Source organism: Garra rufa, chromosome 13, assembly GCF_049309525.1.
Source record: "Garra rufa chromosome 13, GarRuf1.0, whole genome shotgun sequence".
Taxonomy (NCBI): domain Eukaryota; kingdom Metazoa; phylum Chordata; class Actinopteri; order Cypriniformes; family Cyprinidae; genus Garra; species Garra rufa.
In genome coordinates, this window is record NC_133373.1 from 31,435,617 (window position 1) to 31,451,498 (window position 15,882).

Genomic DNA, 15,882 nt, shown 5'->3' on the forward strand with positions numbered 1-15,882 from the left:
TACCGAATATGGTCACGCGTTTAAGTCTCCTCCACCAAAACACAGACAGGATCGCGTCGTCCTCCATTCATGAAAACCGAATCTACTATAGCGCGAAATGCCACGTAAATTCGTCGTTTTTTGGATTCATAAATCAGATGTTGGTCAGTCACTTAATTCAAATCGCGATATGGACTAGTGTATGTGAAAACTGAAATGCAAAAAGACCGTTTTAATATGAATCCGATATGTTCCGTTTGCCTAGCTGTATGTATGCATGGCGGAGACGAGCTTTTACTACACGCATACTGAAACACACGTGACGCTCCCGGTAATTTTTGGCATTTTCATCTCACATGAACAGATAAACTCAATCTCCAAAACTGCTGTGAGTGTCACTTTTACCGTTTTATTTGAGAAAACTAGCATCATATCATACTGTATGACACAGAAACGTCACGGCAACCTGTCAAAATAAAAGTACGGTGTAACATGTAATGGGCTGGGTAGGTGTTGACGTTAAAAAAAACACAATCTAATAGGTAGAAAAAATAATTTCATTGTTAGTTAGTTAGTAAACACAAGTACATCTAATTGAACATAATTTATTTTCATCAACAAATTATCATAGAACAGCTTTATGAGCTTTATGATCCATTCTCAAAGACTTACTTTTAGTCATTATTTGGGTAGCACACATATTCTGAATGCCTTCAGCAGAACTCAAATTAGCCATTTTAATCTAGATTAATCTAGATTAATTCCAAGATTTAATCTAGATTAATCTAGATTAAAAAAATTAATCTATGCCCACCCCTAGTTTTGATATATTTACAGTAGTAAATTTACAAAATATCTTCATGGAACATGATCTTTACTTAATATCTTAATGATTTTTGGCATAAAAATCAAATAATTTTGACCCAATAAATGTCTTTTTTAGTTGTACTATTTAGGTTTTTTATATATCATAAGTGTACATTTTAATTTTGTGCTTTTTTATTCATTTTTCTTTCTTTTTTTATTAACTTTATTTTTGTTTTTGTGATTTGTAGTCATTTTAGTACAAGCTTAGTTTTTAAAGTTTATTTTTTATTAAATAATATATAAAAGTGTAGTAGTATAATAAAAAATAATATTTATGATTTTATGATTTATAATGCATATCTAATATTTATATTTTATTTTAGCTTTTTTCAATTATATTATAATTATTAAATTAATTTTTTTGTTGTTTTTAGATTTAGTTCACAATAACAACATTGGTAGCAACATGCTAACAACCACCTTAAAGGGATAGTTCACCCAAAAATGAAAATTACCCCATTATTTACTCATCCTCAAGCCATCCTAGGTGTATATGACTTTATTATTAGATGAATACAATTGGAGTTATATTAAACAATGTCCTGGCTCTTCCAAGTAGCTCACGCTACACTTACTAAGCTTGGAAGAGCCAGGGCATTTTTAATATAATTCCGATTGTATTCGTCTGAAAGAAGAAAGTCATATACACCTAAGATGGCTTGAGTGTCAGTAAATCATGGGGTCATTTTCATTTTTGGGTGAACTAGCCCTTTAACAACTGTCATATCAGCCCAACTGCCATCCGTGTGCTTCCTCCCATCTTTACTCTTCTGTCTCTTTTTCTCTTTTCAGCTGACCTCTTTGTATGAGCAGCTCAGCAGTAGTCACAGGCAGCTGGAGGAGGAGATGAGAGAGTTGGCTGATAAGAAGGAGAGCGTTGCCCATTGGGAGGCCCAGATCACTGAGATCATCCAGTGGTGAGTGGAGACCCCTACCTGCAGCCATGTGACATCACACTTGCAGAGAAAGACACATGGTTATGATGACCTTTACACATGTCTGCATGGCTATGCGGATCTAGATGGTGCAGATCATTTGGCCATTCATCACTTGAATGCAGTTGCAGTTTTTGGCTTTCAGTTCTTTATGTCAAGGTAAAGCTGAACTAAGCTTATCTGTGCAGGGTGAGCGATGAGAAGGATGCTCGTGGTTACCTCCAAGCTCTGGCCACAAAAATGACAGAGGAGCTTGAAGGGCTCAGGAACACCAGCTTGGGAGCCAGAGGAACGGTGAGACATGCACACAGCAGATAAGGATAAAACACATTTTCATTTTCCTCTTCTTCTGATGTGGTGGGTCTCTCTCTTGCTTTGTTAGGACATGCCGTGGAAGATGAGGCGCTTTGCTAAGCTGGACATGTCTGCACGTCTGGAGCTGCAGTCTGCGCTGGATGCCGAGATCAGAGCCAAACAGTCCATCCAGGACGAGCTTAACAAAGTCAAAGCATCCAACATTTCCACAGAATGGTAAGACCCCACATATCACCATAGTTCTGTTCAACTCTACTGAAACTAGAGATCTGGTTTGCTGGTTTCATTTGAAGTCTAATGTCTTTTTTCAGCTCAGTGAACATTCATAGCACTCTTTTTGTGAATAGTTTTGAAATTCGCTTCTCTTTTGGGTTGGTCAGCTGAGGTTAAGCTAAATTTAGCTTATTTTGTTCACACTCTCTTTTAGAATGAGGTGAATTTAAATAGAGTGACACAGTTTTCTGTCCGTTATTTTTGTCTTACAGCAAATTGCAAGAATCCGAAAGTAGAAACCAGGAGCTGCTTGCAGAAATTGAGAGGCTGAGGAAGGAGACAGAGGAGCTGAGACTGAGGAGAGGTGGCAATCAATGTTATTTTAGTGTTATTTATACAGTGGTGGCCAAAAGTATTAAAACACTAGTATTTTCACCAGCTAAAAATGGTTTTAGGTCATTTATTTCTCTTTTGCTGTAGTGTGTCAGTAGGAAATATCAGTTTGCATTTCCAAACATTAATTTTACAATTAATTGTAATAATCCAGTGAGATTTTTGTTTGCACAAGGAGTCTGACAACAGCCAGTGCTCCACACAGAGATCTGATCTCATCATCATCCAGTCTGTCTTAATGTGGAAACCGAGACAGACTAAATCTAGAAGAACTGTGGCAACGTCTCCAAGATGCTTCAAGAGACCTACCTGCAAAGCTACCCGAAAAACTATATGCAAGTGCACCTAGAACAAAAGCTGCTTTAAACCCAAGGATGGTCACACCAAATGTTGATTTAATTTAGTTAATAGAAGTTAATTGATGAAGAAAATATATTTATGACATTATTTTTGACAGCATCCTCACTTTACAGTTTTTGTGCCTAAAACTTTTAGCAGTATTGTAGCTTTGCAGGTAGGTTTCTTGAAGCATCTTGGAGACGTTGCCACAGTTCTTCTGGATTTAGTCTGTCTCAGTTTGTTTTGTTTCTTATTGTCATTCCAGACACACTGGATGATTATGAGATCAGATCTCTGTGTGGAGCACTGGCTGTTGTTAGACCGAAATCTCACTGGATTATTACAATTAATGGCAAAATGAATGTTTGGAAATATGAACTGATATTTCCTACTGACACACTACAGCAAAAGATAGAAATAGCTGACCATTTTTAGCTGCTGAAAATACTAGTTTTCTAATCATTTTGGCAACAGTATATTTGTAATTTTTTGTATATGATTTATTTTTATATTAGCAGTTTTTATTTATTTATTTTTTGTTTGATTAATTTCTACTTTTTTGTATTGTTTTATTTTAGTACATAAACTAATTTTAGTTAATTGCCAAGGCAACACTACTCATTTTTGTTTGAGCTTTGTAAGTTTAAGTTTTTTATCTAGTGATATTTCCTTTTATATCAGGTTTGTTTCAATTCACAAAAACAATAACAACACTGGTAATAAATATCCAATCTTCTCAGCATTGTTTTTCACAGTGTCACATTAAAAGAGCAGATCTGGCTATGTTACAGTCAAACTTGATGCGATTTAAAATTGTGTTTTAATAAGATTCTGTCATTTGTAGGTGTGAAGCATCAGGATTCCCAGAATTCCTTTTTGGCATTCCTCAATGCGCCCACTTCTGCTCTGGATCAGTTTGATGTAAGTTTGAGATCCCAGGTGCTGTTCATGAGAACATCTTGTCATGAGAAGTTTACTTTGGTTTCCAAAGTAATCTTTTTCATCTTTCTTATTTATTTATTTATTTATTTATTTATTTTTTTTACAAGTTTTCTGTATTCTTCTGATACATTCTGATCTGTTTTATTAATTTTATTATTCAGTTTTTTTCTCTTGTCATAATGTGTGTGGTTATTGTTTTGTTTTCTATTTCTGTTGTCCATCAGGACTCATTTTCTTCCTCTTCGTCTTCTTTAGTTGAATTTTGGGAAGATGTAAGTTCTTCTTCAGCCATGTTGTAGTGGATCGTCTTTTTGCATTGTTCATTATACACATTTAAAGGGTTAGTTCACGCAAAAATGAAAACTCTGTCATTAATTACTCACCTTTGTATAGTTCCAAACCCATAAGACCTTTGTTCGTCTTCGGAACACAAATTAAGATATTTTTGATGAAATCCGAGAGCACTCTGACCCTCCATAGACAGATAGTTCAAGGTCCAGAGAGGTACCAAGAACATCTACAAAATAGTCCATGTGACATTGGAGGTTCAACCTAAAAAAATCAATTGTTATTTAATTTTTATTGCGCACAAATAGTATTCTCGTAACTTACAGTTGAACCGTAATGTCACATGGACTATTTTGTCAATGTTCTTGTTGCCTCTGGACTTTAAACGAATGAAGACGAACGAAGGTCATACGGATTTGGAACGATATTAAGGTAATTAATGACAGAATTTTTAGGTGAACTATCCCTTTAAAAGCAGACATGTAAAGCTTCCACAGGATTAATACCAGAATACCAAAGGAAACTCAACTTGCAATTGATTCTAATACAGTTTGGCATTAGCATGTTGCTAATAGCACAGCATTCAAATAAGTATAAAAATACATAGAACAGACAAATAAAGAGTAACAACTGCCATTTTTCACTACACTAATCTATATTATTCATACATTTCTGTATCAAATTCAATATTGAATGGATTTCACAATATAGTTTGTGGTTATATTTTCCTTATCTGATCCTACATCCACTCCAGTGTCTAGTGACTCCTTGGAGTTCTTTGATGTGAAGTGATTCCTTTGTGCATGTAAACTATGCCCAGAAATCCAACCGCAGATTAGACGTGTCCTTACACGCCCTCATTCCCTTCCCTCCATTCTCCAACCTGCCGTCCCAGGCCAGGCATGATCATACCCAGCTGACAATTGTACATAAAGTTTGACTCCCCTCTCATCTTTTTTCTCTTTCCATATGAAGCGGTCACCCTCTTTTGGTCCCGGAAGCAAAACCAGACGTGTAAGACCTGCTTTTGCCCTTGTGTCGCAGTAAAATCCCCCCCCCCCCCCTCCGTCTTTTTTTTTCTGTGGTTGTGACGGCCTGTTTTGCAAACTGCATGGGTGGCAGCTTTGATTGTGGTGATATCTGTATTGCACAAAAACTTCAATGCTTAAATGCATCTGAAAAGTGTTTGAGAAATGTAAATATGTGATTGAAGTGTTATATATTAGTATACATCAGAGAAACCGTGTTATTGACAGGGTTTAGTTAATTAAACTTAGTGGTTTATTTTCCATACTATGTGCTTTCATGGTATATTTTAACAGCCCATGTAAATGGCAAGATATAGAATTCATTTACTTGGCTTGATATTTGGATCTAATTGTAACTTTTGCGCATGTATAAAGATTAAAAAGACTAAAATAAGTTGTTTAAAGTGAACAGTTTTTCATCATTTACTGACCCTTATGTCAATCCAAACCTTATTTTCCTCCATGGTGCACAAAATAAGAAGAATTTTCACTCTCTTCTTTTTCTTTTAAATATAGTTAAAATTCTAAAAAAGAAGTTTTAGAAAAGTTTTAAAGATTTTTAAACAAATGTTGTTCATTGAAACTTTCTGAAAGAATGAAATGAAAGAATGCTGAAAAAAAATATCATGGTTCCACAAAAATAGTTACAGTTTTCAACAAAATAAATTAAATATAAATAAAATTAGATTAGCAATTAATCACGATTAATCGGTTTGCAGCCCTATTTAAATATATTATATATATATATTTAAATAGGGCTGCAACCGATTAATCGTGATTAATCGCGGTTAATCGCATTCAAGATAAAAGTTTGTTTACATACTACTGTATATGTGTGTGTACTGTGTATATTTATTCCGTATGTATAAACACACACATATGTATATATATATATATATATATATTTTTTTTTTTAAATATGTATGTATATATACTTTTATATAATTTATATTATATATAAATTTAAATATTTTATATATAAATCTAGCATAGTTTTCCTTAATATATACATGTATGTGTGTGTATTTATATATACATAATAAATATACATAGTACACACATATAGTATGTAAACAAACTTTTATTTTGAATGCAATTAGTCACGATTAATCGTTTTGCAGAGATAATTTTAAAACACAAAAAAAAAACCTCCAATTTTTAAACAGCACTGTTACAGGTTTGGAAAGACATAATAGTAAGCAAATGACAGAATTTTCACATTTGAGTAAACTAATCCTTTACAGATCACTTTAATGTAAGCCCCTCATAAATTGTGTACATGCTTCCCTTTATTGTTTTCCATATGTTTTTTTCCATGCTGTTTCTGCCTTTCATTGCATCTTGCATGTGTAGTTGGTGTGTGGTCTCTGTGTAGTGGGTGTATTGTGCCTTTATTCATTGGCTTGGTGCCTGGGTGCACATGCTTTGTTCTGCATAGAGGGTGTAATTCCAGTAAAATATTATTGTATAAGCTTCATGGTCTTGACGTACCGCTGTGAGTGTGTTTCGCTCTGCATGGTGGCATATTCTTTTGGTATCACAGTCTGTGCCGCATGACACATTTTGTAAAAACATTTACCATCTTTTGTTTCTTAGCTTGACTCGGCAGATTTCACTCCCTCCAATACTCCGTCACGAGATGAAGATTCAAGATCTCGTCGAATATCCCGCTCACGCTCCCCATCCACCGCCAGTGACATGGAGCCTATTGAGGTATCCTTTAGAGTTCTAAAGGAATAGTACACCTAGAAATAAAAATCCTTTTAACGTTTACTCACACTCATGTTATTACAAACTCATATGCTGTTGTTTTTTTCTGTGAAGTACAAAAGCAGATGTACTGGCCACACTTTTCCATATAATTAACTTATCCAGCCTGGATCTAGCATTTAAGATGAATGTTTTTGTGTTTGACAGAAGAAAAAAATGATGACAGATTTTTCATTTTGAGTCCATGACCTCTGTTTAAATAATAAAATGTACTCATGTGTTATGTGTCTTCCTTCTAGTTGATTGACCACACGTCACGTAGCCTACAGACTCCAACAGGCAGATCAGGCTATGGGAGCTTGGGACACTCATCACCCAAGGTAATGATTTATGTCATAACAATAGTTTAATAGTAGTTTATTGTTGTTGTTACGTTTAATATTATAAACCATTTTTCATGAATTTCCAGCAAAAATAAGTTTTAAGCTATAGGAATTTTGTCCAATACTTCAATTCTCTAACATTTGTCTTAAAGGGTTAGTTCACCCAAAAATTAAAATTCTGTTATTAATTACTCACCCTCATGTTGTTCTAAAACCGTAAGACCTTCGTTTGTCTTCAGAACACAAATTAAGATATTTTTGATGAAATCCGAGAGCTCTCTGACCCTCCATAGACAGCAAGGGTCTTTCCACGTTCAAGGCCCAGAAAGGTACGAAGAACATCGACAAAATAGTCCATGTGACATCAGTGGTTCAATCATAATTTTATGATTGCTGTCTATGGAGGGTCAGAGAGCTCTTGGATTCCATCAACAACATCAGGATGAGTAATTAATGACAGAATTTTCATTTTTGGGTGAACTAACCCAAAATGTTTGTTTAAATATATTGCTGATGCTGATGTTCTCTGCTCTACAGCCCAAGGCGCACCAGTTTAGTGTGAAGTCCTTCACCATTCCCACCAAATGTGCCCAGTGTACCTCCCTGATGGTGGGACTTATCCGTCAGGGCTGCACCTGTGAAGGTGAGACACCAGAAGAGAAAGGGAACCCCGGGTGTTAAGACTTGTTTGGCTTAATATAACGTAAATGATGTCGCTTACTGAAATGTGTAGCAGAAAGCCCATGAAACATTTAAGTTATTTAAAAATCCACATTGTTTTATACATATTTTGGACTATGGGGGGCGGCATTATTTCGATGATGTTAAATAGTTGAACTCTGTGAGCTACTGGCGCTACCTGTTGCTATTATTAACACAATATAAGCGTAGGCTTAAACCAAATGCTGTACCATTGATTTTTTTCCCACCACAATGAGTCTAAATGCCCCTGGATATCGAGTGAAATCCATGCTGAGAAACTCCTTCAGTGGCTGCGGTGTCATGACAGATGTCGCATGTTTACATCCTGCCAGGATGGCATCTAGCGTTTCTTGTCTCTGCCAATTGTAAGCTCTTTCAGTAGCTGTGGTCTACTAAAAGCCTCAAAGGCATCAGGGCTAAAGTGGAGAGAACAAAGACGCAGGTCTTTAGAAAGTTTTACTCATTCACAGGCATTATTCTATGCTTTTCCTCTCCTGTTATCACTAGGAAAGCAGTGAATACATACTTCACTTCTCATTGCCCGACTAAAAATTAAAACCAAAAGCCCCAGTGTGGTCATCATATCAGTATTTTATTTTCTGTGTTGTGTTGTGGTAAAAATAGCAACAGGTAGTAGCTCACAGAGTGAAACGATTTGACGTAATCTAAATAATGGCACCTCCCATAGTCCAAAATATGTATAAAATAATGTGGATTTTTTAAATAACAAAAAACTCCAATGGTTTTTCTACTATATATTTCAGTAAGAGACATCATTTACATTATATTAAGCCATAAAAGTCTTAAAACCCAGGGTTGCCTTTAAAGTGTAGAGACAACAGTGAATATATGTTTTTATTTTTTATTTTTTTTAGGTGATCAAACCCGTATGACTTTATTTCCTCTGTGGAACACACAAGGAGAACCAGCATAAATCTTTAATATTTCCCCTATTCTGTTCCATAGAAGCAATAAAGTCATACGGGTTTGGAAACAAAATAAGGGTGAACTTTTCAGGTTTATTGAATGTTCTCTAATCCCAGGATGCCTCTAACCCCAGATACTCACTGCCATTGTCCTCTATCTCTCCTTACAGTCTGCAACTTCTCCTGTCACGTCACCTGTGCTGATAAAGCACCCTCTGTGTGTCCTGTCGCACCAGACCAAACCAAGGGCAAATTGGGAATTGACACTCAGAAGGGCATTGGCACTGCATATGAGGGCCATCTTAGGGTAAGAGTTGCCAAAGATGTTCTGCTCTTCGTATTTTGTTCACTATTGACCACCGTTTTATTTACGGGCTTCAGATACTTCATATACCACATACTATGTATTTTCCATTGTGTCTGCTGTGTTGTAATGGAGCTTTGTATATGTTTTCCAGATACCAAAGCCCACAGGGGTTAAAAAGGGTTGGCAGAGGGTCTGGGCAGTGGTATGTGACTTCAAACTTTTCCTGTATGAGCTTGGAGAAGGGAAAGGCGCCCAGCCTGGTGTCACAGTTAACCAGGTCATTGACATGAGGTAAGTGATGCTCAAATATTTAAATCAAATATTTATATATTGTGCTTGACTCTCTTTTATCCTGAGCAGAGATGAAGAGTTTTCCGCTAGCTCTGTTCTGGAGTCTGATGTCATCCATGCTAACAAGAAGGATATCCCATGCATTTTTAGGGTAAGAGCCTACAGGCAATTTTTCAAATGTCATATTCTGACGTTTTTCTGTGACAATTAATTGTCAGACAAATTATTGAGATGAATAAGAGACATACTGTATATACACATAATACTCATACACTACAGTTCAAATATTTGAAGCTGAATAAATATCTGAAATCTGAGGGTGCAAAAAAAAAAATCAAAATATTGGGAAAATTGCCTTTAAAGTTGTCCAAATTAAATTCTTAGCAATGCATATTACCAAATAAAAATTCAGTTTTTATATATTTACAGTAGGAAATTTACAAAATATCTTCATGGAACATGATTTAATATCCTAATGATTTTTGGCATAACAGAATTTTTTTTTTCACCCATACAATGTAGTTTTTGGCTATTGCTACAAATATACCTGTTCTACTCATGACTGGTTTTGTGGTCCAGGGTCACATATTTCTATTTTTATATTGTAAAATATACAATTAATTTATTCCTGCAGTTTTTTCATTATTATCATGTTGAAGACAGTTGTTTTGCTTAGTATTTTTATGTAAATTATTATAAATGTATACATTATACATAAAAATCTTTTGCGAAATTATAAATGTCACTCTTTACTGTAATTGCATTGTGCCTTTGTAGAATAGGAATAGTAATTGTATTGTTTTGTCCTAAATTCTTCACTCTCATCATTCATCAAGCATCATTTTTCCTCATAATGGTTTCTTCATAATATCCCAGATGAAATAATAGCGATTAGGCGATTATGTAATAATCACGACTGAACTAACTATAGCCTTAGGCAGTCATTAGTCATTTCAAGACATTTTTGAATTGCTTTTCATATATTATTTTTTGTTCATTTCACAGGTAACAGCATCTCAGCTGTCCGCCTCCTCCAGTCAGAAGACGTGCATCTTGATCCTGGCCGACAACGAGCAAGAGAGAACAAAGTGGGTGTGCGCTCTGAACGAACTGCACCGCATCTTGAGAAAAAACAAGCTGAAGGAGCGTTTCGTCTATGTGCCTAAAGAAGCCTACGACAGCACGCTTCCTCTCATCAAAACCACCCAAACTGCTGCTATTATTGGTATGGAGACACACAAAACTCATGTCCGATCAACGCTATACAAAAGAGCAAATAGCGTTTAACCAAAAATGTTTGTCACATTTCTGTTTAGACCATGAACGGGTTGCTTTGGGGAACGAGGAAGGCCTGTTTGTAATCCACGTCACCAAAGACGGTAAAACTTCCTTCATTAATCCTCCCATTTCTTCATTGCCCAGTAAACCTAAGGTTTGTGGCTTAGTGGTCAAAAATCTATGCTGGTCACTTAAAGTTTGTTGGTTAAAACCTCGGAAAATCTGATGTTTAAGCTACCAGGTTCCTTCAGTGCAGTTGAGGTAAAATTTCTGTAATTCCCAAATGTTAAAAACACTGACATACTCTCCATCATTTTGACAGAAAAAATGGCTCTATTTCATTGAAATGCCAGACGTTTATTTAATTTTCGGAAAAATGAAAACAACGACAGATAAAAATAGAGCATGATGGAAAGTGTAGAACCCAGTCTGTCAGAGTGACAGATAATGGTTATTTTTAGTAGAACCTCTAAGTGTAAATTACCTTTCTTCACATAAAAGCAGCTAAAACAATGTTTTTTTGTTTTGTTTTTTTGTTTATCATAGCAGACATGTTACAAATTTATTAAAGGTTGTAAACTCTCAATGCCCAATTAAAGTTCACCCAAAAATGAAAATTCTGTCATTAATTACTCACCCTCATGTCCTTCCAAACCTGTAAGACCTTTGTTCATCTTCGGAACACAAATTAAGATACTTTTGATGAAATCTAACCCTTTCTGACCCTGCATAGACAGAAATGCAACTGACACATTCAAGGCCCAAAAAGGTAGTAAGGACATTGTTAAAATAGTCCATGTGACATCCACAATGTTCATACAAGGTGCTTAAAGTGCTTGAAGCATTTGAATTTTGACCTTGGAAAATAGCAAATTTCCTGAATTATTGAAAGACAATATATCTATAAAATACGTGTTTAGTTTTATTAAAAGTACATATCTTTTCAGGCAAAATATTTTCAGGCAAAAAAATATTTTATTTGACTATTTCAGTTAATGGCATAAAGCTTTTGAGCTAAACCAGTAGTAGTACTGACAGTGTTGGGTAAACATGGCTGAAGACGTAAAAAAAGGGGAACAGATGAACCGAATCAATTGAGAACCGCTGGAACCGCTCTGATTGATTCTAACTTGTGACTTCTTTTCAAAGATCAAATTAAAAGAGCCATTCATTTTCAAATTCGACATCCTTGTAATGATTTTAAAAACCATTACATCACAACATGATTCATTGTTTCGAAGCGCTCCAATTGGATCACGTATTGTGAATCATTTGATTTAGATTGGGCCTTCGAATCATTTGATTTTGATCAGGACTTTGGAGCGGGTTCGCAAATCATTTACCTTAGATCGGAACTTTGTGTATCGCAAATCAATTAATTAAGATCAGAACTTTGCAAATCGCAAATCATTTGATTCAGATTATAGAATTTATGGATCCAGTCATAATTGACTGTATAATGTGGAATATCACGGAATGTGTTTGTTTTTTTAATATGAATCCTGCATGTTCTGCGCGTCTCTATATGAATGAATGGCACAGACGTACAGTTTCGTTTACTACACACATACTGAAGTGCGTGTGATGCTAGGCAGAGTTTTCAGCCTCTGCTGCCTCAATATATGAGTACATGAATATATGAGTACATGAATACATAAACATGATCTGAGAGTCACTTCATCAGCATTTTACTGTTAATTTTGAGAAAAAACATCATCATATACAAACAGAAACATAAAAGTCTTCACAGCAACCTGTCAAAATAAAATTTCATTTTAACTTGACAGAAATATTACTTAATGTAATGATAGTGCTACTACTAATAATAACAATATTATTTAAGGAGTATTTACCATAAAAAAATAATTACCAGAATTTATTGACCAGAAAATTGTAAACATGTAACAGTGTTTCTGAAATAAATAAATAATATAAAATATTAATTTCTAATCTTAAAAATAATTAGACATAGTTTTTGTTATTGAAATTTAATAAAACTATTAAAATGAAATCCAGAAAATTAATGGAAAACACAGATTCACAGAATTTGAGAAAAATAAAACTGAATTTGACAAAAATATTAAAACATATTTCATAGGGCCTTAAAAATGTCATTTTTGTTAAGGTTTTAATAAATTGCTGTTAAATTGTGTATGTTTCATGATTTCAATTAATTAGACATGCTTTTTGATTAACATTTTTTAATGTAACCAAATAGAGTCAAATTGAAATAGAAAAAAGGAATCCAGAAAAATTCAGCAAAAAAACGGCAAAAAAACTGAATTTGGGAAGAAATAAAATAGATTTAATTTATTTATTTCATTTGTGTCTTTGTTTTATTCTATTTGTCCTTTAGTTTGGTACTTGCATCTATGGTCTTACTATTAATAACAAAGTTAAAACTTTTCCTATTGTTCTATGTTTTTGTCATAGAATCGGTTCAGTAGTAGTATCAAGATATTTTAATCGGGTATCAAAGTCAGAATTTTTTTTGAATAAAGTTATTTTTGTTTTCTTTGTACACAAAAAGTTTTCTTGTAACTTCATAACATTATGGTTGAACCGCTGATGTCACATGGACTATTTTAACATTATCCTTACTACTTTTCAAGGCCTGGGAACATTTCAGTTGCATTGCTGTCTATGCACGGTCAGAAATCTCTCCTATTTCATCAAAAATATCTTAATTTGTGTTCTGAAGATGAAAGGTCTTACAGGTCTAATTAATGATAGAATTTTCATTTTTGGATGAACCCTTTAAAACAAATAACTGATGCAAGACCAACATTCATTAAACATTTTTGTTCTTTCCTCTAGAAATCGTTCGTGTGGGTGACGTTAAGAAAGTGCATCACATAGAACTGATGCCCACAGAGCACCTAATGGCCGTCATCTCGGGCAGGAACCGACAAGTGTGTCTGGTCCCCACGGCGGGGCTCGACGGGAGAGAGGTTGACAAGAATAAGGTGGCAGATACTAAAAACTGTCAGGCACTGGTGTCTGGTGTGGTGCGCAATAGCACCTGCTTCTGCCTCGCTATTAAACGGCAGATCTCCTGCTACGAAATTAACAAGAGCAAGTCTCGCTACTGCCATCTGGTGGACATACAAGTACAGTATTCAACCCTTGTTATTTTTCAAATCAAGTATATGTGGTCTAATTGTAATTAGTGTTTATACTCATTAGATTAGCACACACAGCAATATCAACTGCCTTTTCTGTGTATCTCAGGCTCCAGGAATTGTCCAGTGGATGGCGATGTTCGGTCAGCAGTTATGTATAGGTTACCAAGCGGGCTTCATGCGCTACAGTTTGCATGGAGATACACCTCCGATCAGCTTACTCCACCCAGATGACCCCACGTTGGCGTTCATTAAGGCAGAAAACCTGGATGCCCTTTGTGCAGTGGAAATCTCCAATAAAGAACTGCTGCTCTGCTTCAGCAAAATTGCAGTGTATGTGGACTCACATGGCAGACGCTCCCGCCAGCAAGAGCTGATGTGGCCTGCGGCGCCCACCGCCTGCTGTGAGTAGAGAGAAGTTAATCGTCTACTTACACTTAATGGTTAAAGACAAGGGTCGGGGTGTGGCTGTGAAACGGTTTTGTTAGATTGACCTTGTGGATGTTTTACATCTCGCAGGCTACAACGCCCCCTACCTGTCAGTCTACAGTGAAAATGCAGTGGATGTGTTTGATGTGAGCACTATGGAATGGATACAAACCATTCCTCTCAAAAAGGTTTGCTTTTTTCAATATCAGAAGTCTTTCAGAAATCTAAATATAATGAGCAACTCTTGCACACCCACCACAACTGTTTTCAACATTATTAAAGGAGCAGTTCACTTCCAGAACTAAAAATGACAGATAATGTACTCACCCCCCTTGTCATCCAAGATGTTCATGTCTTTCTTTCTTCAGTAAAAAAAATAGTTTTTTTGAGGAAAACCTTTCAGGATTTATCTCTATATAATGGATATCTATGGTGCCCCCGAGTTTGAATTTCCAAAATGCAGTTTAAATGCAGCTTCAAAGGGTTCTAACAATCCCAGCCAAGGAAAAGGGTCTTATCTAGAGAAACAATTTGTTATTTTCTACAAAATGTACAATTTTTATACTTTTAAGCTGTCTTGGTCCAGCTCTGTGTGAATTCCTGTTTCCCTTATTTTCTCCTCCAACTTCAACTGCGTTTGACCTTCTTTGCATGTTCACTTTGTAAACACTGGGTCGGTACTTCTGCAGCGGTGTAGGACGATTTTGAAGTAGGAGGAGAAAATGAGATGGGAGTCTTTCAACATACCCTAACTGTCATAAACAGGAAGTTCACACAGAGCTAGACCAAGACGAGCGTTTGCGGTTAAAAAGTATATAAGTTGTAATTTTATTTTAGAAAATAACCAATCATTTCGCTAGATAAGACCCTTCTTCCTCGGCTGTGATTGTTTAGAGCTAGTTGAAGCTGCATTTAAACTGCGTTCTGGAAGTTTAAACTTGGGGGCACTATAGAAGTCCACTATATGGAGAGAAATCTTGAAATGTTTTCCTCAAAAAACATAATTTCTTTACGACTAAAAAAGGAAGACATTAACATCTTGGATGACAAGGGGGTGAGTACATTTTCTGTAAATTTTTGTTCTGAAAGTGAACTACTCCTTTAATAATAATAAAGGTTTCTTTAGCACCAAATCAGCATATTAGAATGATTACTAAAGTATCATGTGACACTGAAGACTGGAGTAAGATGCTGAAAATTCTGCTTTGTTGGCAATTGTACAATTGTACTCAGTTGCACACTTTAATTTGACATTACTATTAGGTTTGTGTTCAAGGTTTAAAGCGATAGTCCACTTAAAAACGTACTCACCCTCATGTTGTTCCAAACCCGCAAGACCTTGTTCATCTTCAGAACATAGATTAAGGTATTTTGAACGTTTGAATGTTGCTGTCTGTGGAGGGACAGAACGCTCTCAGATTTCATCAATTATATC

The 15,882-nt window shown here is 35.4% G+C and overlaps 1 protein-coding gene across 1 annotated transcript in view; it reads left to right on the forward strand.

Moving 5' to 3' along the window:
• cdc42bpab (CDC42 binding protein kinase alpha (DMPK-like) b) overlaps window positions 1–15,882 on the forward strand; it is a 77,563-nt gene that overhangs the window by 53,429 nt on the left and 8,252 nt on the right. Inside the window, exons 17-33 of the mRNA XM_073852767.1 lie at window positions 1,639–1,763; window positions 1,970–2,075; window positions 2,164–2,312; window positions 2,582–2,673; window positions 3,886–3,962; window positions 5,247–5,285; window positions 6,896–7,012; window positions 7,309–7,389; window positions 7,930–8,035; window positions 9,191–9,327; window positions 9,479–9,618; window positions 9,688–9,769; window positions 10,624–10,843; window positions 10,935–10,997; window positions 13,714–14,006; window positions 14,128–14,422; window positions 14,538–14,635. Of these exons, the coding sequence (XP_073708868.1) occupies window positions 1,639–1,763; window positions 1,970–2,075; window positions 2,164–2,312; window positions 2,582–2,673; window positions 3,886–3,962; window positions 5,247–5,285; window positions 6,896–7,012; window positions 7,309–7,389; window positions 7,930–8,035; window positions 9,191–9,327; window positions 9,479–9,618; window positions 9,688–9,769; window positions 10,624–10,843; window positions 10,935–10,997; window positions 13,714–14,006; window positions 14,128–14,422; window positions 14,538–14,635 (2,220 nt within the window). The remainder of the gene's footprint in view (window positions 1–1,638; window positions 1,764–1,969; window positions 2,076–2,163; window positions 2,313–2,581; window positions 2,674–3,885; window positions 3,963–5,246; window positions 5,286–6,895; window positions 7,013–7,308; window positions 7,390–7,929; window positions 8,036–9,190; window positions 9,328–9,478; window positions 9,619–9,687; window positions 9,770–10,623; window positions 10,844–10,934; window positions 10,998–13,713; window positions 14,007–14,127; window positions 14,423–14,537; window positions 14,636–15,882) is intronic.